General features: G+C 40.7%; 1 protein-coding gene across 1 annotated transcript in view; it reads left to right on the plus strand.

Annotated features, from left to right (window-relative positions):
• ciroz (ciliated left-right organizer protein containing ZP-N domains) overlaps positions 1 to 18,375 on the plus strand; it is a 28,715-nt gene extending 10,340 nt beyond the window's left edge. Inside the window, exons 13-14 of the mRNA XM_085443446.1 lie at positions 3,266 to 3,299; positions 16,574 to 18,375. Coding sequence (XP_085299572.1) covers positions 3,266 to 3,299; positions 16,574 to 16,597 — 58 coding nt within the window. The 3' untranslated portion in view covers positions 16,598 to 18,375. The remainder of the gene's footprint in view (positions 1 to 3,265; positions 3,300 to 16,573) is intronic.
• The last annotated feature ends 4,800 nt before the right edge of the window (positions 18,376 to 23,175 follow it).

A 23,175-nucleotide genomic window follows, 5' to 3' on the forward strand; every position in this document is an offset into this window, starting at 1 on the left:
CTAGTACTTGAGTAACACACGAGAGCAGCAAGGGAAGAGTCCTTCATAACACCGAAAAGGCCTCTACCTGCTGCATGTGTGGCAACACCGGCCTGATGATGATAATAAAAAAAAAGACAGTGAATGTTAACAATTAGATCCTAATCAGACACAGCTCACAGAGGCTGCTCTTTTATCCCCAGGCTTCACAGAAAAGGCAAACAAAGAGCTGCAAACTGTCAAGATAAAGAACTACTTGGGATTGGTCGTGTCTTAGGGCGTCTTAAAGGGCAGTAATCTTGCCGTGCACTGCTTCCTGAGACAACGTGCTGTAAAGACTCCTGTGTTTGCTCTTGTATTGGAGTGATAAGGCCGCTCTTCATCGCACCTTGCTTCTGATGAGGCTCGTCTACCCTGACTGTGAGAAGATGGAAAGTGTTGGATGGGTGTGTGTGGGAAGGGGTAGAGAGAATAGCCACGGAGGGGTTTTTTTTTAATGGTGATTGGCTGATGACATAAAAAGCAGCAAACGTTCCAAGTAAAAGGCTTTGACCTGATATTTTTTGGGTAATTAAGGAACATCCTCAAATAAAGAGTTCCCTCGTTGTTGTTGTTTTATGCCGTTGAGATGAGAATCACCGATGGCGGCGTTTGAGCCGGGATTGTTCTAATGAGGTGAACTCTGTTTGACCTGAGGAACAAGGCATAGGTGTATGTTCACTCGTCATTGTTTAGCTTGTGGAAAAAATAGAGCCTAAGATGGTTTTCCACTTAAAATTTGAAGGCTGGATAAAGCCTTCTTAGGAATTTAAAGACAATACCCTTTCTTCCAAAGGCTATAAAAACATGTATACAGCTGTACAAGGAGTTTCCTGACTCAAAGGCAAAATACAGTGTCAGATATTCCTATTACTAATCAGGATGCCGTGGCCATGGAAAAAAAATGTACAAGATGAAACTGTGGCCTGTTCAGAAAAAAAAAGATCTGATTTCCCTTTCTCTGTGGAAAAATGGATGTGGCCTCTTGTTTTGAAACCATATTTCCCTGAAAAACACTTTGAAAACTAAACAAAATTGACAGAGTCGGATTTATTGTCTCGTGCTCTTTTGTCTTTGACCACCAGTGTTTGTGCCTTTGCCATGGCAACACCAGGGCTATTTATCTTTACAGGCCTTTTACAATAACGTCCCTTTCCTGACCAAACAACAGAGGAAATATCAGGTCAAGCCTCTTCCTCCCTCTAATGATCAGGCCAATTCGGGCTCAGTATTTCAGAGGGCTCAGGCACAGTCGCATGTGCGTCCACACGCAGTCATGCTATTGATGAGAAACATACAGTTTGTGATTGGATTTCCGTCTTCTCGGCTGAGTTTATGTTTTTCTTAAACATGTTTTGTTCTTTAACATTAAAGGAAAAGGGAGGCGATGGCTTTCTATTTATTCCCCGGGCTCAGAAAGTTAGTTCAGCCAGAAACACTAGATGGAGACAGAGAAAACTGACTCCCAGGTTGGATTTTGGACCCTTTTGAGATTACAGCTCAGTGTGTTTGAAACACAGCACAAAGCACGTCCACATACAGTTTCCCCCCAGTCTTCTTGACTTCTTTTGGGCAAATAGTGTATGTTTTACGTATACATTTAACACTTCTCTCATGTCAGACACCCCTCCCCTCAGATCCTCTTAGCGCCATATTTTTCCTCTTTGCATGATAAACCTAATAATCTCTTTTCACACGTAAAATGTGCTCTGTGCAGTCATCTGCAAACATCTTGCAAATCCTTGTGACTTGTATATACTCCAGTATACTTTAGCTGTCGGGGCCTGTCCCCTCTCTTTGCAATTACTCCTTTTAAGGAGCCGCTCTCGTGAAAGTTGCCTAGAGTATATGCAGACTACTTTCCTCAATCCACATAAACAGCACCAATAATAGAAGAAAGTGACAATCTGGATGAGGAGGAATGGGCATAAAAGCACGAGGTGTGCAGAGAGTGCATGTCACAATTAAATTACTTAATGGGTGAAAGTCCCACGATAGATCACATGTAATTTGCATCAAGAGTCACTGTAATAAAGACTTTTTAAAACTTACATTGAAATTCAATTAGAGTGTTGAATGCATAACCAAAGCCGTGAAAAATGAACTCATTGGGGGTCCCTTTTCATTACTGCCCTGAGGCAAAAGAGACCATTAATTTAATACATTCCATGTTTTTTCACATGAGCATTTTTAAGTTGGTGCACATTTCCATCCTAATGTATCTAATACAAAGAGAGAGCCTGCCAAAGACTGCATTATACAAGAGGCAAAGAACCCCCCCCCCCTCATCTCCAGTTGTTACCTTGAGTAGTCAGACCACTTTCAATCAGTCAAGCTTGAAAAATGACCTGGCCCTAAAAAAAACAAAACAACAAAAGAAGAAATTATGATATTGTTTTATTGATTCACGGCGTGGTGAATATTCCTGTACCGCAGGTGCCGTCACGCACAGCTCGACTGTAAACAGTTAAACGGCGAGCCTTAATTAAGATATTACTGTTTTATCTTAGAACAGTGGATCTGCACACTTCAGTCAACCACAAAGCCAAAACAAAACAGGGACCCCTTTCAGAAGTTCCACCCTTAAGAGGAGTGCTAATTAAAAGACTATTTCATTAACTGTTCCAGCTTGGTAAATATAAGTTTACCAGGGGTCAATAGACTTTACAACACATAATGATTTGGAATATAATTACTGTGTAAGGGGAGCCGTAAAAAAATGCCTTCAAAATAAAGCAAAGTTGTTTGTCAGTCTGACGCTGACCCCCGCCGTGTCAGTCTAAGTTACCGGAGTTCAGAGGGCAGCTCATGTTGGCTGTTGTCAGCGTGACGCACCAACAGTTTATCAGCCTCCTTTGTACCTTTCTATAGTACACATGGCTGCTATTTGGCGAGTGGCTGGGGAGCAACAGTAAACCACAGCCTCTACTTTTACTCAAGTCTTGTTGCAAATATGCGAGGTTATTCCAACACTGTCTGCTCTTCGGCACAGAATTTCACAGGAAATGCTCAAAACCTTTGAAATCACATTTAATCACACAGTCCTCACAATCTAGGAGTGCGAGGCTTTGAACTTTAGAGTGCATGCTAAATACTTAATTTAAAAAAAATGAACAAATGAGTTTGAACTGACCACTTTACATGTTTTTCTTGGTTATTAATGAAAATCACAGAAATCATAAAACAGTGCCCTTTAAAGCAGTGCTGCAAGTGGAAAGTCATAAACACATATTTTTTTCTTTTTTAGGATAAAGATGAGAGTGACACTGGAGCCAATCTGGGTGAGTCCTTGTGAAAGTAGCAGAGACATGCATTATTCATAGAAAAACTGTGAATGTTAGTGCCTCTTTTCCTTGTTTCAGCACGCATTTTTTCCATTTGTCTTGCGATGCTAAATTTTTAACGTTTTCCCCACATCGCATTGATGTTGCATGTAATTAGTGACTTTGCAGCAAAATCACTCCTGACACCGCTGTGTTCGCAAATTAGAATACTTCAGATATGGAGGATTCAGCTGGGAGAGTGGGTCTGGGAAAAATATGCGAGTTGCCTAAATATTATATGCGCTTCCCCGGAAAAGTGACAAAATCATTTGAATTAACAGAAAAGATGCAAAAAGCTAATTGAAAACTCGTGGGTTATTTATACACGCGTTTAGAAAAAAGCGCATGGTGTTTTCAGGAGCCGGATGTGTGCCCTCCGCCATCACGACACCGTATCCTGCGTGGAAAAAGAGCAGGAAATGCTGAAGTGCATATTTGATTTATTTATTTTCACCCAGACGGATACTCAGAGCTTTATACAGATTTTGCCATTTGGAGGCTGAAATAATGGATGGGGCGCTCATCCATTTTTAATTCCTCCATGTTGTGTGAAGGGTAAACATGTTGTTTGAGATGTCTTTTCTCTGCTGAACTGTGTTTTCTCATTATGAGACTGTGTATAGGGAGCAAAAACTAGTCACGAAAGTGCTTAAAGTGCGTCGCGACAAGTCATTGAAGGTGATTTTCGAATAATGCTCAGTCCCAAAAGCCACTTATGTCTGCATAGCCAAAAAATAATAGAAAAAAAAAGAGATGCCAGTGGTCCTCCTTGTTACATCACACATCAAATGTGCAAAATCCCCACCTACCCCTTCCAAAATAATATTTAGGGTGATTTTCCTTTAATACATTTCAAACATTCACTGATCTAAAGACAGGGATCTATGCTGACAGACCTTGCACCCATGGGAAGTTATTCTGTGACTAATACAGCGCAATGGTTTTCAGTTTGGACCCAGACACCAGCCCACAGATCCACTGATAATTTGGAATCATTTTTAATAAGTCGTAATTACACAGAGGGTCTGATTGTGCTCTGCAGCCCTTGAAAATGAAATATGTTACATGGGGGCCTGATGGTAAAGGATATTGCTTGCCGTTCATACATAATTGAGAGATCTTGAATGTCAAACCAGTGGGAGAAAATGCAACAGAAGCAACAGAACACCTCACCACAAAACTACACAGCATCGGCTCTACTCTGAGCCAGCCAGCAGAGAGGAACATGTGTTATGTGGTGTACCAAACTGCCCGGAGGAGGTGTACATTGACAGGTTCTGTATTCAAGAGTGCTTTCCCAAATTGCTGCGCTTTATTTACACCTACTTTCTTTCCCGCGTCTTAAATAGAGGAAAAGGACATATTTTTACCAGTTTGTGCTCCACATAATAAACGTTAACTATATATTAGCATGAGAAGAACTCCCTCCCCACCACCACCTTTTTTTTTAATTGCATTTAAAATTAAAAGAGGATGTTTACTTGATGAGAAATGTGAGTGTCTTTTGTCTGCCTTGTTTCCCTTCCGGTCTCTTTGTCTGTGTGGCTGATGGGCAGGAGGAAGAGAGTTGTCTCTAAACAGATAACCTGACTTTGTTAGTAAATGAAATACACAGGAGCTCGGGATGGGAGCTCTTTATTTCCTCCTCTTCTTCATAGATAAATGACTTGCTGTCTCCCGGGCAAAGAGCCATCTTTATATTTTTGACGTTTTTGTGTTTAATGTGTTGTAGATTTTATACGGCCCATCTTTATGCTCGGCATTTTTGCATTTTCTTTTAAAGCTCAAATGCAGTTATTGATGGCCCTGCCTCTAGTACATTATGCATTATTTGTTAGTAAGTACCATTTTTGCATATTGACTCTAACAAGAAAATGCATGTATGGAAATTCTAATATAAATTGACTTATATGTATAGGCTTAGACTGTGCCCACTAAGCTTTTCTGCAAATAATATATAGTCCTTTATGCTGCTAATCCTGAAGAGCAGTCCTAAAGACTGCCCGACGTGAAGGAGAGAAAAAAAAAAACCCAACCCGGACCTTTAGCTTTTAAAGACTTTTATCTTATATTACAGCAATGACAGCTTGCGCCTCTTTCTAGGGCTTTTATGCTTTGTTTCAAGAGGACCAGGAAGGGGGAAGAGAGATGTGTTAGGAGACAAAAGGTGATATTGATAAGGATGGAAGGTGCAGAGGAGTGTACTCCAGTGTAATGCAGCTTTATGATGCCCTTTTTCATTTAGCATGAATGGTTTTTATGATTCCATTTCTTGGGTGAACAGGGATGAAAGAGGGCTGAGGGTTTGAAACAGACAGAGGACACACAAGGATCACCCGAGAACGCTTTATCGTTTCGCTGTCAACACAAAAAAACGCTTTTACTTAAAATTGTCCCACAGACTCTTTAAAAGTGACATTCAAGGCAAAGAAAACACACACACACACACGAATGAATCTGGCTGTGAAATACACGTGTTTTCTTCCCAACAGCTCCTCTGTTGTAAAGCTGCTAATAAGCTGCTGCTGTATTCATCTCTTATTAGTAGTTTGCACATTTTGGTTAAGCAACCCAGTTATTACCTCATTATCAGCCTTTATTTTCTGGAGAATGTAGGAAAAACAAATAAATTCAAAGTTGAATCTTCACATTTAACACACAGAGAACAATTTTGCTTTTAGTTTTGTCTTTTTGTGCAAATGCATTTTTGCCATGCTTTACCTTAAAATGACAAATATTTGCTGACAGTGAAAGAGTTGCACATTTTCATGGATCTAAAGGTACAGCAATGTGGATTTACATTCTTTCTAATAAAAGTCATCACATTTCTGTCATGCAGAGCAGAAAAAATGAAAAAAGAAAAGAAAAAATAATAATTTCGGTGAGTTTATCTGCTAGAAAGCACCGCTGATTCTTTAACCGCTAGCCTTTCCTAGTTAGCAGTGGGCGAAAGACGTGGTACAGGACAGGTCTCCAATCCATCACAGAGGAAATTACGTTTTAAAATTTAAGTTGGGCAAACTCTAGTACTCAGATTTCAGTATTAAATTCAAACTGAAATTAAACCAAACACCAAATGTGTCATATTTGATACATGAGTTTTTGAGACCTTGAGTGATTTTTTTTAAACTCTAACTTCACCTCTAACTTCTCTTTATGTTTTTTTTTGTTTGTTTAAGATCAACTGTGAACTATAAATTGCACAAAAATGCCAGATGTTCAGAAAAAAAAACACTCCAGTTTCAAAAAATGTGATTTTTCTGGCATTTCTTTCAGGGTTCGGGCTTTGCAAGGGTAAAATTGAACGTTCTCTAAAGCATTTCTTTTTGGGAAAATGTGAAGCGAGACTTGACAAGTGTCACCTTAAATGAGATTTCATAAAACTATAAACAAAACTGATAAAATAAAGATATTTGGTCTAAAACACAAAATAAAACTGCTGACAGTGCACACATAAATTACTTGGGAAATACTGCACTCAAGCAAAGTAAAAAATACCACAAAATACTCCTTCCTGAGAATCACGTGTAATTATTCGTGTATCAGGGTCACGTAAGTCCAGCTGTGTCATTTAACTGAAACAGGTTCTCCTTTTTCAAACTAACATTAGCTCTGAGAAATCCCAATCCCTCCTTCCATCCTCAGCAGTTTGGTGAACATGTGTCCTTCTGATACTTGCAGACCAAAGCTTTTAATTTTTCAGTGCAGCGCTTCCTCTTAGAGAGGGATAGAAAAGGGAAATTTTGGTTTCTTTGGCTGTTTTCCTGTAACATGTAATATTTCTGATCATTTTTTTTTAAATGAGTGGTTAAATTTAAAATAAATAAATAAAGTATTTTTCTCTCACACCTAAAACTAAAAAAAGATATCTTGTTTTATGCTCTCCTACTCTGGGTGATGAGCAAAGCTGCCTCACGTTGTCACACCGCTGCCCAAGAGCAGATATGGTGACGCTGACTGATGCACACTGTTACATATTTATCCAGCCCACTCACTGGCACTGAGTTTAAACAGAACAGCTGATATGTTTCTAAAGTGGGAAATAAGGAAATTGGAACAATCCAGACTGACTGACTATCTGATAAAGCCGTACAAACCCCCTTAACCTTAGATATGAGTGGACCTTAAAGTAGAAACAGAGACCTGAAAAGGTTTTTAAAACATATTACAAGAATGCTTTGGATGGATGACTTCCTTCAGCCTTACTTACTCGTGTCCGCTCTTCGATCCTGATACCGATAGTACTGTTTAAAGCGTCCACTTACCAGGAACAGGGTGTCATTTTTCTGTCTCTCAATAAGGATCTGTGGTTTTATCCTCTGTGTCTAAGGCACATAAAGGCTTTATAAGGGTGCTTACAGAGAGACTCGAGCAGAATCAGGGTTTTTGAATCTGTTTAAATGATTTTAAAGGCGGGGCTGAAGGCTATGATTCTCTGATTTATTGCTTCCCCCTCTTAGTTCAGATTGATGTTTTGCTTTTCCATGCCTTCCTGCTTTTATGGCATCATCTTGTGTCCAGAGATGTGGCTCCTCCAATAAAGAGCCTTTTAACTTTGCTCACATTTCTATTAAAAAAGAAAACGGAGAAACAAAAGGAACTGTTTTGAAAACTTGTGACAATCTATTAAATCTGAGCGGTATGGTGCGCGCAAAGCGTGCGATATGAATGAAAAATGTGGCAGTTCCTCTCCTCTCAGCAACACAATGGAATATAAAAATAAACTACGCAGATATTTTATTACTGGTAGTACATTTATAATTCTCCTTGAGGCTTTCAGCAAGGGACAGCCAATCACAGGCTATTTTATGCTGCCGTATTAAGACTCGCGCAACAAGAAAATCCACTGAACCACAGTGTCCTCGTGTCATAAGTGTCACATTGGGCTGTTGTCTAAACAAAGACATGGCCTGGAAACAAGAAGGAGTTAGGGGGACAGGTTAGGCACAACGAGAGACATCCATTTTAATTAAATGTTACACAGTCCCACTCCCAGGCCCTAATACAAGTAGGCTTACTGCAAAGATCTCATTTAGGACAAACAAGATGACTGCATCTTTCTCTAACTATCACCCACAGCCGAGGAGCGCGCTGCGATACAGGGCTGTAAAATGACTGATGTTTGTAAAAAGCGACATTTCTGCCTAGTAAGCACTTCTACAGGGACGCTCCTGAGTTTTTATGTGCGGGTTCATAAACTCCCAGACTAATGCACCCTGACACTCTGTTTTGATATCGTTACGGCATTATACCCATCCTTTTTTTGAGCGAAAAAACGCAAGTACTTAGAAAGTCGAAATTCATAAATAAATTTATGTCAAGCTGCACTTAATATTGATTTTGTTAGTGTACAGATTCAATAATAAGGTACCGAGTACATGAATATTTAAATATAATCTTCATTTCTGCATCTCCTAATGGCCTTTTCTCCTCTACACTCAATTTAAACACAATTTGGAAACTATAATGTATTGAAAATGACTGGAATTCAGCAATAAATCACTGCTGGGATACTGGGGGCCTTTTATAAGATAGTCCAATATTAGTTCCCAGAGGGATCGGCACAATTAGATTTCTGTTTTTTTAAACTTAGCAATTATTATTCCAGCTATGGTTTCGCCAGAAATTATTGTCTCCCCTTTTCCAATTTCCATGCAGAAATGGAGCAAAGCCTAAATGGTCTGTAGGTTAACCAACAGAGGCCAAAGGTCAACCCCTGCACAGAGCATGCAAATGAAAGCCACGGCGTTACTTTGTTTGTGCTGGAAACTCAGGGACCTGCGTAAAGTCAGTTATTGTTAACAGTTAATGGATAAAAGTAAAAGAAGAAGAGTGATGCGTCGGTCAAGGCAGAAGTCCAAGCTAGCGCAAATGAATGAAGAAAACCCTCTAATAGGCATGTGGAGCCACAGTGTGCGATCCATATGATGGCTATCAATAATTCATTCTTGGCTTTGGCCTTTTGGGAGGCATTAAGGTAATATGAAGAGCAGTCAGTCCAAATGGTTTGCAAATCCTTTTTAAGCAGGATACACAGTATCATTTACCTGATTTCTGCCACTAGCAGCTTTATAGGGAATCTAAGTGTTTTAGATAAGCACAATCAGAGACACTTGTGGTTCACTTTGTTTGAAAGATTAGAAGCAGGACGAATATGAAAACAGTTCAATCTTGCTCCTGGTGGTTACTTTGTTTTTAATGGATTAATGCATTAAAACATGATATGTGGCATTAAAAATAACAGATGCAAAATCAGAACTGATTAGGAGAAGCAGATCTAAAACACTGGGAGTTACTGTAATAGTTCATGGAATACGAATGGGACAGCTTGCTCGCAGAACATATGGAGTTCACACTCCATACTGGTAACTGCTGATAGTTTGTTTCTTGGAGCCTTCTCTGTAGTTTCTTCACCCCCGTCCATGTGTTTCTGCTTCCACAGGCACACTTTGTTGTCTCTGCTCGCCCTCAGGAAAAGAAGAAAAAGCACTGCTTCAGCAGTAATATTTGGCTTTTCTGAGTCATTTTGATTCGTCCCAGCATTTTGAAAGCCACATGTATGTGATTTGTTTTGGAGAAACAGGCTCACAGACAAACTGTCAATTGATCTCATATGATAAATATTAGCTGAGGATTAACAGAATTTAATTGTTACCCAAAGTGGAGCCGAAGGGAAAGATTTTCTTGAAAAAGCTTTTCCGAGTAGCATTAACAGAGAACATGAGAGACGCACATAAGGAGGTTGTTATCATTTTTCTTTCTTTCGCGTGGAAGGAGCATGTATACAGTTCGGTCCAAAAGCACTTTGGCTCATCAGCTCAGCGATTACTCCGCACACACCGTATTATGTAAAGGTGGACTAGCAGTGGTGGCTAATGGCCTCCCTGCCTCTTTAAGTTATGGATGTAGCCTTTTGTGCTGCAGGGTCGCACATAAAGGCCTCTCTTTTTAATTCACAGTCACCCACGGTCAGGCTAAATGGCTGACACTGGAATTGGAGGCCTGTGTTTATACTGGTCGACACACACACACACATGCACACACACTTAGTTTCAAAAACGGCTATTGACATTGACTGAAGAGCTTCAGCTGGATTCTCTGCAATGTTGCTTCAGTGTTAAAGATTTTAGTGAATGCTGTCAGTTTCACACATGTATGATGAAGAGATTCCACGAGGAAATGAATGGAGTGAATTTCCCGAAAATATAATTGCGAACATGCAACAAAGAGCACATCTAGGGGTACATCTCATGATGTACTACTTGCTCGTAAAAAGCTGCCAGTTAAAGTACTTTGCACAACGGTGTTTAAGCTTGTATTTCTCTGTTATTTATGTTTTCATTCGCGGTCACCCCTTGAAATTAAAGACTGCGCATTAAATTTTATGATTGCTTCTGTAAATTACAGGGAAATTTAAAAGATATCTACAGTAAATGCGCAGGTTGTTGCTGGCTGCAGATACATACACGAGCATGCTAATAACGGAGCCAAAGCTCGCCGTTCAGCGTTGTATAACATGCACAGAGTGCAGGCGCTGTTAGTGGCCGTTCATGTTCATTCTGTCTGGGACTTCAACCCCGATTACAAAATGTTGCAGAAACCTGATCTGTGCGTTTCTGAGCAGCCCACATTTCTACCCCCCTCTTTCCTTGAGTAGATTATTAAAAATTGATCAGTCTTTGTAATGTAATAATTTCTGTCTGTTTTCATATTTTAATCCTGTTTTAAGGAAAACACGATACATTAATCAAATATGACAGAACATACTCTTAATGTAATCACGCAGGGGAATATGAATTGCAAATGCCTCGGCACCACCCTCCTCCAGCACCAAATGTACTTCCATTAATGTTACAAAATAAAATAATCATGACCATTTTAAATAGAAATCAACTACATGGAAAGCGACGGAATATTTGAGAAACTGAGTTTGCGCGAAACGGCAAAATGCAGGGGCTTTTCATCAACAGGCAGCGGCGTAATGCTGTGAACAAGCGCCGGTGCCTTTGGGACAGCAACTCAAGACAAATGCAAGGCGACGCACGCTTCGCCAGGCCCCATTTCCTCACTGATCGAGATGGAACACAAGTTTTCTGTGTCAAGAACAAAGATTCTTCTTAGCTGAGATGATTCTTGACTAATGGTACATCATCACTTTCTGCGCTGTCCTTGTTCAAGAGATTGACAGGTTGGGCCTGGGAGCCCCAAATGCACTGCAGAGATTATCCACTCTTTCTCTGCAGCTTCTTTTTTATGATGTTTTTATATATTAAGACGCACAACTTCCCAAAAAAAAAAAAGATGAAAAAGCACTCGATAATTGAACAAACAACTGGTGCCCGTGAGTTTCAGAGGGCTGGAAATTAGCGCACTGATGACATCCTGCAATAAATGTAATACATTATGAACATCTAGGCGCCACTGCAGATCTGCGCAGGATCGCATTTATGGACTTAAATATCTCATCAGCATTTAGAAGTTTTCCTTAAAGAGATTGGGAAGGAGCATTCCAGAGACATTCTCTCGAAATGGAGAGGCACCTTTCAAAACAAGTCAATATTCAGCACAGAAGAAAGAGGTCCTAATTAGATTCATTTGCCTCTTGGATCAATGTTTTCCTAGGGATGTGAGTTATAAAGTCAGAGTGGAGCATAAATAATCAAAAACAAATAAAGATGTGTGTTTGGAGAAATATGGCTGATGGTGCTCATAAAAGCTCAGCCCGGCATGCAAAAGCGGGATGAATATTTAAAGATGGGAATGAAAGAAAAAAGCTCAGGTAGAAAAAAAAAAAGGCGGTTTCTAAAAAGGTCTGACCTTGGCCGGCAGAGTGGAGGAATCCTTTAGAGGGTACCTTGGCCATACTTAGCGAAAAGTAGATAATTTGTTAATGTCACGCACTTGTTGGAAATGGCAGATAAATGGATTTCAGCCATTATTTTCCGGCCTAAGTGAAGTGAAGGAGGAAACGTTGCGGAGAGGACAAACCCAGTTATGACTGATAAGTGTCTAAAAGCTAATGAAGGCTGGCTAGGCCAAGGTCAATGGCTGCTAGCGGGATGCTATGTGCTGCTCCGTTGTCCTGCTGCTTAAATATAGAGGAAATATACATTGAGCTTTTAACACCTTGAAACATAGGAGAGACTGGTATATGAAATATGGGCATGTAATGGCTTTTTAATGACGGCCTCCCAGCCCACCATTCTGGCCTGAGATTGGAAATCGGAGGTGAACCTTGATATCACTGCGCTAAGTGCTTGTAATGCACCGTAACTTCTGGCCATCCTGTTGAGTGAGACAGTTCAGGCCAGGAGATAAATGCCCCTGCACTGGACAGGGCCTTTTGCTGGCAGGAGGACACCGCACTCCCCGTGATCCCAGCCAGAGTTACTCATAAGTTCAAAACAGTGACAGCGCAGTCAGTGCGATTTTCAGACTGTAGCAGCTGAAGAATGAATTTATAAAAGTTTGTTCTTTTTTAGGATTATGGGTTCAATCAGAGATGTAGTTTGAGCCTTCTACATGTTTTTAATTATATGCTAAATCTTGAATAATTACATGTAAAAAGACTAATTGTTGTGCCCGTTCAGCTTAGACCCACCTGGAAACCACAATGTGCACATCACTGGGTCTAGTAAAGGAGGGCAAATGTCATGTCAATACTAATAGAATATTTATCCAGTGAGGTCTGTTTATATAGTCTGCATAGGTAATGTGCTGAATACAAGCCATCTCTAACTTCACCACAGCTGGCCAGCAGTTTTTAAGCACGAGTGCTGCAACTGCACGGACCCGTCTGGTGAAAGTTCAGGATTTAAGGAAGTAAGAGGGAAAAAACCCCCAAAAAACATATTTAATGTAAAACACGACTTGTTCAAGTTTATAGTTTATAGAAGATACATTTTTTTCTCTCATCCAGGTGCCTGTGCAGCACAGCGTATTGCAGGGATCGAGTTGTTACAAAAGCTGCTACAGTTTGGGAAAAAGCTGACCCTTGGCTGGACTCTCAGTTTTGACGCCTATAATCCAATCATCTGAGTGAATAATTACAAAATAATAACACCGGTGCAACATCATCTTGGCTCCATCCAGTATAGTGGCTTCCCTTCCGCCACTCGTGTGCTTAATGTCCTCTAAAGACCCATATTACACCCCAATTAGATGGCACTCTTGTTTCCTTACATCAAGGGCTTGACTCTACTGGCTTGTCACCCTCCCTTGGCCTAATCAATTTCATTACTCCAGTTACAGCCCCAGCCCCGGGAAAGCTGTGCCCTTAAACTTCAGCTCCTGCTTCAATCGATCAATAGCTCGAGTCCCTGCCAAGGTTCCATTTAAAGTTCATTTATTTCAAGCCATCATATAAAACAAGACAGAGCATCGATGCAGCCCCACTTTGTTTTATTTGACTGAGGATTTCCACCATGACACTCAAATCCACTCCAGTTTACTCCAAAGGCTGTTGTGGGAACGGGCACCTGGTGGGATCACGATACGACCGAGCTTATTTACTTCCTGTTTTCCGACCCCGGTGATCTGAGTCACATGTGCACTTCTGCTCCATGTGCTGTAATAAAGGGAAATAAAGACCAAAGAGCCTTTATTTCCCTTAAATGACGTGAACCCAATTACAGTATTTTAAATTAGCAGCCCGAGCTTCGCCATTCGAATCTGCTGGAAGGAAAACAATTTAGCTGAGCACCACGAACAAACTCTGAAAGTGTAAGTGACTCTCTGTAAATAATCTGATGCATAAGCTCACAGAACTCGGTGCCTCTTCCACGCATTTTGTTTGCTGGAGTTCCCTATGGATCCTGCAAAGTTAAACATCCCATATATTCACCAGTTAATTAATCCGAGTGATTAGTGAAATATAGCTAGGTCTGTCTCCTCCATTACATACTCTATTTGTTAAGTCTATAGAGATGCCAAGCTTTGGTGTGCAATTATACAGTATACAGAATTAAGATCCTTAAATATTCATAAGGGTTATATAGCAGATGATCATGATTGTGAAACCCTGCATCTTCAGTCCTTCATTAACCAGACAACTTCATTATCATTCACAGCTTGACAAATCAGTGGCATGGTTTTGGAAATCTAATGAAGATAATTTGCTTTAGATATTGTGAATGAGGTCCCAATTTACATGAAAGTGGCCCCCAACATTGATTGAAGTGGTGTGTTTTACTTATTTTGCTGCTGGGATGCGTTGCAATGCCCCACTGTATCTCGCGGCTCACAGTCCCGCGCGCCTATTAGCTTGGCTAAGGAATTACCTCCAAATTTCAAATTAACAAAATTTCAGACAAGCAAAAATTAAGAGCTCAGGTTGCATGACAGGTGTCAGGACAAAGCTCAAGTGACTCTTGAGATTTTTGTTGATTCGGGCCAGCGGTGAGTCAAAGCTGATGGGTCAGCCGGAGCCAGACTCTCCAGACGTCCAGTCACCGCCACACGAGAGTGACTTCATAAGATGTCAGAGAGCATTTCACCTGCCGTTGTCACATCTCTCCCACAACTGCGTATTCCTGTGCCACTTATGAATTATGGATGGCCGGCGGAAACAAACCTATAGTGCAGATTCAAGCCTTTTATAAACTATTTAAATGCAGGTAGTTGTCATCTTTTTTGTGAGGGGGTTTGGAGAAAGTCTTGTGCTACATGTGCTCAGTCACACACATGCAAATCCTTTAAAATATTACTCTGCTGTACAGATTGATAGAAAGCCAAATTTGTCCTGGGAAAATGCAGACAAACATTCCTTTAAAATAATTACCTATACAGCTTGAAAAAAGGCCTTTGGCTCCCCTCACACCTCTGCATCCTTTAATTTAACAGATTAAGCAAGGCTAAGGGAAAGTAAAATGTGCTGTTATAACTCTTAATCCGGAGCGAAGGTGGCTTCAAATTTTCTAGGCTTAAAGGTACTTATTCCATGCGCATTTGCCTTAATCTTAATATGAAAAGCTATTAAATGAGTGTAAAATTAAAGGGTTCTGTGTGAAAAATTATAGCGATGACCTCAAGCTGCATGGGGTTTTAATAACAACTCTCTGTTTCATGTTGACCAGAGTTCCACTGTGGGCTTTTTCAGAGCGCCACTTTGATGGAGGAGGCTTGATTCAGTAGCATGTTTGGGTTTAAACCAAGAAAGAAAGAAAAAAGGAAAGCTCTTTTGGTACAATGAGCATGTCAGCCTTGCCACACATGGCAAACCTTACAGCAGTAGGGCCTTGGCAGGGAGAGGCCCATCTCTGGGAGTGATTTCTTCCAAAGCTGGCCCAAATGAAAGCATCTTGTTTTAATCAGGGATTCTGGCTGCGATAGCTGCAGTGGGAGCAGCGAGGACTTGGCAGTCGGTTGCAATACAGGCTGTGGCACTCGTACAAAATACACAAATATTTCCACAGTAATTATGTGTCAAGTTAAACAAGCAATTGAGGGCTCGGGCTGAATGTGTTGGGGGGGGGGGGGGGGGGGTGCGAGGTGCTGCTGGGAGTGGTTGAGGGTGGGGTGCTGAGCAAAAGCGCACGGTGTGTTACTTGGATGCAGAGGATCGAGTGAGACCCCCAACAGGACAAATTAGGCCAAAAGACTTTGATACGCTTCAGTTTTATTTGTTTTTTTCTGCTCCAGGAAATGCAACAGACCTCACTGTAATTGTGAATACTCAGTGGATTGAGCAATAATCATGTGGTATTGCCACTTCTCGTTCCAGTGTAGGAAGGCGCTTTCAGCTCGCAAGATACAGTTCAAAGACTGGGTGGATGGCCAAAGGGACTAAGTAATTGTGAGATCAGTGACTAGTGCTTTTTTGTGGTTCCTGGTTTATATAGGCACATTTGTAAATCTACATTGGCACCGAAACTCAGAAATGAAATATGATCGCTGTATGACTCTGTGATCTTATTAAAGCTGCTGGAAAGGCTGGAAATCGAGTATGAGAAGCAGAATCCCTGCACACCAGCTCAAGCAAAGGCAGCAGAAAGTAGTCCTGTCTTCTCTCGTGCTCGTACAATCCTCTGGATTTGTTGTTAAATAAGGTACAGCTGAATCAAATGAGATTGAAAATCTGAGGCTTTATAGTCTTAAGATTTCAGAAAATTAGCTTAGAAAAAAAATCTAAAATCTGCCCAACAACTGCTAAAAGAGCCTGACAAACAAAGCTGCTGAACTTCATTCACCTCTGTGCGTAAGAAATAAAAATTCTCTTCTTATCTGGTTTACAGCTTTTTGAAACTAAAAGAACCTGATGCCAGCACACAGTCCTCTCTCCCTGCACACAACAGATCGGACTACATCTGCAAGCCACCTTAAGAGTTGCTCCACCTGGCTGGGGGAGTCAGTTGCAGCCATTGTGTTGAGTTGACTTCCCTGTGACCTTCCACCTTGAAGAATCTCTCTGCGCTGAGTATCACTGTACCTGATTTAAAGCTGGCTAATCCAAACAGGAAACCAAACACTTGCCATTCAGCAAAAACAGAATTCCTCTCTTTGCAGATCGACACATCCGAGCGCCATCGGAAACAGACGTTTAAAGTAAAAGGATCCCGGGAAAAATATTGGAGAGATTTCTCCTAACCGCTTCATTCTGTGACTGGAAATAAATATGCACAGACGTCACTGATTAATATGTAAAAATAGCCTTAGTGAAAATAATGAGAAAAAAATAACAAATATAAAAACTGACTGATTGACAAATATTTAAATCCACATTCTTTGTTTAGGTATCCTCTAACTGTCTAACAGTTAAGTAGTCTTTGTAATTGTTGCTTTCATATGTTAAATTATTGGCCTGAATTAAAGTGGAACATATGTTACAGCAGCTAAACAAATAACTAGATCCTCATTAGGGAGATTTGTAAATGTAACCTCTGAAATGTTAGCAACACATTTTTTTAGCTTTGGTTTTTGTGGGCTGATCTGATGGCGAATGTGAAGTCAGGATGTTCAAAGAAAGTACGGGCCTAAATAAGGAAGAAGAAGAAGAAACTTTATTGTCCCTTATGGGAAATTTGACTTTAAAACTTAGCAGAATTTGCACAATAACACCAACAGTTCCATCATAAATCAATAAAATAAGTTAATCAATACACATTTGTTTCTTGATACAACTCCGGCAAGCATTCGAGCACACGTTGGTGTGGCTTCAGAGCTTTTACATTGCTACTGCACTATTTCCTGTTTAGGAAAGTAGAGAGTCATGCACGCAGCTCTTTTTTTAAAAACATAATTTCGAGCAGACGTCTTACCTGCAGTTTAGCAATACTCATAAAGACTGTCTTCCAACAACATTATCTGCATTTCAGGCCTCATGTCTCGAGCTCCTCACAGCAGTATGGCTATGACACTCTCATTACACTCAATCCAATATAAGCCCCCTCATTTCGCTACTTACTGTATGGAAGCAGCACCCGCAAAGTGACACCACCTCTCTGAAAGAATACGCTCATTAGCAAAACCAGCTAACAGTAGATCTCCCCATGTCTATTAGTGTTACATTTACCTCTGGCGTGACAGTGATTCATCACAAATATTATCTTTGACTGGAATCCTGTCTCTGTACACTTCTATTGCTGCTGTGACAACCATTAAATCACCTGCCACGGTGCAGCCACTTTACTGATGCCGCTGTTGATGCCTGGCTGACCCGTCTGGCCCCGGCAGCGCATACCTCTGCTTTATGTCACACGTGGTAGCAGTTCAGGCCCAACAGGCGCGTATTCTGTGTGACTGAGCTTCTTATTTCAAATACATTCTGTTTTATTTTTACTTCTTTCCCTGCTTTCATGCATGCAAAAAAGGGAAGTGAAAATTGCATGCGAGTGCAGAGATGGATAAGGACACTGGAGATTCATCACAATTATCGCACATCCTATAGTGACGTTCTTTGCTCTTTGGTTTGGAACTTGTCATTTCCTGGCGTATGTTTTTCTTTACACCTAAAAAAGTGTTTTGCTTTTTTTTTTTCCACTCTTCTTTTTTTGTGCTGTTTTCTCAAACTGATGTGGGAATTGAGAAATAAAGCAAACAGTCGGGCTCTGATTCCATTTCTTATTTAAATGCTCACATTGTCTGCGCCAAAACTATGATTTCCCTCCTCACTCTGCCACGCACAAAGCCCATCTTCCCAGGTGCCCGCTACAGATGGCGATAAAAGGTATTTGCTTTTTGAAGGTGTTGTCTTGGGTTTTTGTGTAAATCCATTATTTAGGCTATCCTTGGTTGGATATTTATTGTTAGGAATTTGGATGAAACTTCTTGGTTCCTGGTGGCGCGAAGCATAAAGGAACGACATCCCCCTGGATTGTGCAGCTGCGCAACTGTACGAATTCAAAAAGTTTTAATGAAAAAGTGAGACAAGAATGCAAACAGTTTTTTCACGAGCAGCAGCAGCAGACCTGTCATTCTCATTTGAGACCGTTCAGTATTTCATCCTAACCAGACATGACATCTGCTGGTTTAGCGGCCTGGCCCACTTTTAACCAAACAGAGGGAATATCTGGTGAAAGCGTTCAGGTTTTCACTGGAAAGCAGGCCTACAGATGTGCGGCGCTCTGTGGTATAATGTCCTGATGATTCATCTGAAAGTTGTAACATAAAATCAGAGAAGAACTTTTGACTCATCGTGTTTCTTCCCTACTTCCTGTTAATGTTTACTGTAGTTACAAGAAGAAGAAGAAGAAAAAGCATTTAAATAAACTGGCATTCCTTGAAACAGACATTTGATAACCAACCAAAGCCCACGTGGACAGATTTGCCAAGTGTCTTTAATAAGGTCTTATTTAGTGGGCTAACCACCTAACCAAAATCTGAATTTAACACATATCAAGCGCTTCCAAGCTTAAAATGATTCTGTGGTTAACTCAACCGCTTGCAGATATTTTTTTTCCTCTACATAAAAAAAGAACGAAAACATATTATAAAAGAAGTGCTATAAAATATTTACACAATGCATCCTTGAAGTGTCGCAGTTACAGGAACATCACAACTACTTAGTGGGGGAAAAAGTCACCTGCGATGTCATCACTCCTTTTTCTGCACACATCCATCCCCCTGCACTGCAGTATGCATGGTTTCAAACTTCAAATCCTCTCGGAAAACAAGCAAACGGGAGAAGATGGTGGTCAGGTGTCTGATGAAGCATGAGGAGTACCGAGATACGCCAGTGGGAGGCGCTTTAGCCGTGTTGTATTCAAGCCGCCTGCGTACAGGACGGAGAAGCTCTCTCCTCAACGTGAGAAAAGTTTTCTCTCTCTTTTCTTTTTTGACAGGCTCTTCTTTTAAAACTATGCAAAACTGTGACCACAGTTGCTTAAGTTGGAGACTCGTTATTTAACGCATGCGCATGGTAGAGGAAATCTGGGGCATTTCATGGTGATGTGTGTGAAGCAGAAGATGATCGGCATTTTTCCATAACTGTAAGCAACACCTCAGTGGTAAATAAATGCATCCTACAGACACGCATATACCAATAGACGGATTTCACAAGGCCTCCACTCTTAAAAAAAATAAATGAAATATTTTATTGAGAAATTGTCTTTTATGAATTTTGAATCTGTTTCCAAAGTGACGCAGAAAAGCTGTTAATATTATTTAAAGAAGAACATAAGGCCGCTTTTACAAATTATTTAAGCACCAAACGGCCAAACATTGTTTATCCAATTAATAAAAGTCCGCGCAGCTGTTGACGGATGGGCTCAGGGTCAAAGTGCTGTTTCTCAGATTTCAGTTCATTTGCACGAAGACAGGCAGACGCCTCGACACACTGCGAGTCAATATCGCTGATAACAAAGGACACAATCCTTATGTGACAACGCCTTGAAGTTGGATCCCGGTGAACTCACGCAAGCAGCAGCAGCAGCAGCAGCAGCAATGCAAAGTGCAGCTCAGTACTGTAAGGAAAAGGGGAGCATTAGCGCTGGTACTCCTTGTCATTTAGCTGCTCAGCTTTATCACAGGGGACCTGCTGCAAATAGCGGCGAGGTGGGGGGAAAATAGCTGGATGCAAACGATCTGCTTTCCTCTTGTTGGGTATTAAACACTTTATAGAAAATTAAACCTTTCAGAGGTAGCAGTAAAAGACCCGGGTGCATCTGTCTTTTTCTCGGCTATAATAAGGCATTGGTATCCAAACAATTCTGGGATAATGCATTTAAATACAAGTCCTATTATTTTTTATTGTTATTTTGCATTTTCTCATTCCCTGCTTCGCATCTTTGGCTACCAGATGTGTCTCCACACTGAAGAATTATTTCTCCTCCCCAGAGTCAAATAAATGCAATCAATATGAGTATTGCTCTCAGGCCTTGAAATATTACATTAATGTTCCATGTGGTGACATTTTAGCTGGAATTTTCAAATACATCATGAAGGCTCAAATTAATATTTATCAGCAAGAGGCTTTTATGCTTTGCAAAACAGTATTAGCGTGAAGTCCAATAATCTTGTCCTCTAAGCAGGAAAATGGTGTCTGTATCTAGGCTTGGTCAGACGGGTTTTGGGATTTGATAAGTCAAAGGGAAGTGTCAACTAAACATTTAAGATGATTCCCCCCCCCGAATTTTTTTTATTAAGCAAACATCTGGATTTCTGCTCTTGAATTAAAGCACCAATGCTGAGGCTCACTCCTGCTTTTATATTTCATATATTTATTGCCCTTCTTGTCATGTGTGAAGGTGGTGAAAGTCAGATTCATTTGACTCAAATAGGGGGGGTTGGTGGATTCGCCATTGATATTATTATTTATTCAGGCATGTTAAACAATTTGTCCTTCCAGTATTTGCTGATCAGAGCAGAAAAGCCTAAGAAAATTCAGAAAACATTGATTTCTCTATATGAACCTGATAAAAGGAGGAGACACAAAAATAAAACAAGCATGCCTTATATGATTTTTTTCTTAACTATATGTTTGCATCTTTAAGCTTTCTGCAGTCCATCCTGTCAATCTAGCAAATTGTTATGCATCTGTGACCATAGGGAATACCGTTCTATCGTTTATAGATCTTTTTTAAATTATTCTTGTCATTGAGCCCCAAATTTATGCCACCATTGATCCGGCAAGCAAAATATGAAACGAATTGGTGTTGCTATTTGATGACCTGCAGGTCAAGGAGATTTTAACATTGGTATTATTGAGCGTGGCATCTGCCGTTTTTCACCTGGGCCGCTGCCCTCTTCACTATCCCTGCTCTCTACTGCCAAAATGAAAACAAACACCTTTTTTCACTACGAGGGCTCCAGATCTGTCGCCCGCAAGGTGACAGTTACAGGTGTAAATCTGCAAAGTGTGCGCAATAAGAATCTTTGTTTATTTTAAACCGGCCTGCACAATTTAATGCGTGTGTGTGTGTCTGTGTGGTGGGGCATTTTCATTCATTCAGTCTTTAAATCAGTTATTTTAAAGAGGACTTATTTTAATGTTTTTAAAGCTGTCTAAAAGTTATAAATCTGCAGGGAAAAATAAATGTAGTTGTCTCATTTAGTCATTTTTTGGGCTGATGGAAGTCTGCTGGATCAAATCTGATCAAGCAGTCCAAGACTGAACGCTCACATGTGCGCTTCTAGACCTGCACAGTATTGTCACTGCACATCTTCTTTTCATTATATATACATGGGATTGTTGCCAGTCTATCCGTAGAGGCATTAACATGATAAAGTCCATGTTAACAGTGGATCCTGCTGTATCCTTCAGCAGCGCAAGTCTATTTTCAGTCAGATAGCCAGACTGTGGCAGAGCGTCACCACTCTGCCTCGGAGCTCCGAGCAGAATGAGCCAGGTGTTGTGGTAACAGACTTCCCCTGTGGCCCACTGATGAAGAACATCTGGAGTGCTTCTGTTCCGCCACTTCTTTCCTGTCCCCAATATGACCAGGCGATGTAGCTAACAGTGCGATGCATGTCGACACATGGCTCCAAGGTCCCTAGATAGGATAGGAGATGCTCCGATATTCATACCTGACAGGGCTGCCCCATTGACACGCTGTGCACTCTTTCCATATGTGTGGCTGGTGTTGGGTGCAAGGGTGCTGAGCACAGTGAGGGAGTTTACAACTTTACTGGTAGCTGCTCTTTTTTAGGGTTTAAAGGGGAGCGACAGCAGTGAAAGGAGGGGAGGAGGAATAAAGGAGGTGTCCGATAGAGCAAACCGACATCTTCTCGAGTGGAAACTGACGCGAGCCGTCTTAAAGTAAAAAAATAAAGTAAAAAAGTGAAAATAGGCCCTACATTGCATTAGCTGCGAATGAGCAGTGGCCTCCGCTGATCTGACTAAAAACAAGTGGTGAGATGATGAAGAGAAAAAATAAAATTCTGTAGCAGTCACATTTTCTTTCTCCACCTATAATTAAACTGCAGCAAATACTAGTGTAGCATCACTTGCTGCACTTTTAAAACATTTCAGCCGTATCCATTATGACAGCCAACATTTACAACATGATTAACAGCTGAAAATAAAAGCCTAACTCAAACAAAGTAATCCAGTATTACAACTTTTCTTTTACAATACTGCCGGCCCCATCTGAGTACGTGGATCTTAAATCAGCGGGAGACGTCCACTGCAGTTTGCTGCCAGGTGAAATGTGGAAGCAAATTCAGCTGGACACCTGCAGTATGAGCGGTGGGAAACCTCAAATATGGAATTGGTTGCTTTTTGAACTGCTCCCTCAAACGGGGGCTTCAAAGAAATGACTCATGTTGTAACCAATTATTTATTCCCAGGAAAATGAGATGTTTTTTGAAAGTATTTATGAATTGTTTTTAACAGGGATTAATCAGCTTTAGATGTCTCGTCTCACATTTATTTACCTGAACAATGAATGCCGGATTGTTT

Source organism: Copadichromis virginalis, linkage group LG20 (genome assembly GCF_057382275.1).
Source record: "Copadichromis virginalis isolate Kocher_CV1m ecotype Utaka linkage group LG20, C_Virginalis_male_GT1.1, whole genome shotgun sequence".
In the NCBI taxonomy this organism is placed as follows: domain Eukaryota; kingdom Metazoa; phylum Chordata; class Actinopteri; order Cichliformes; family Cichlidae; genus Copadichromis; species Copadichromis virginalis.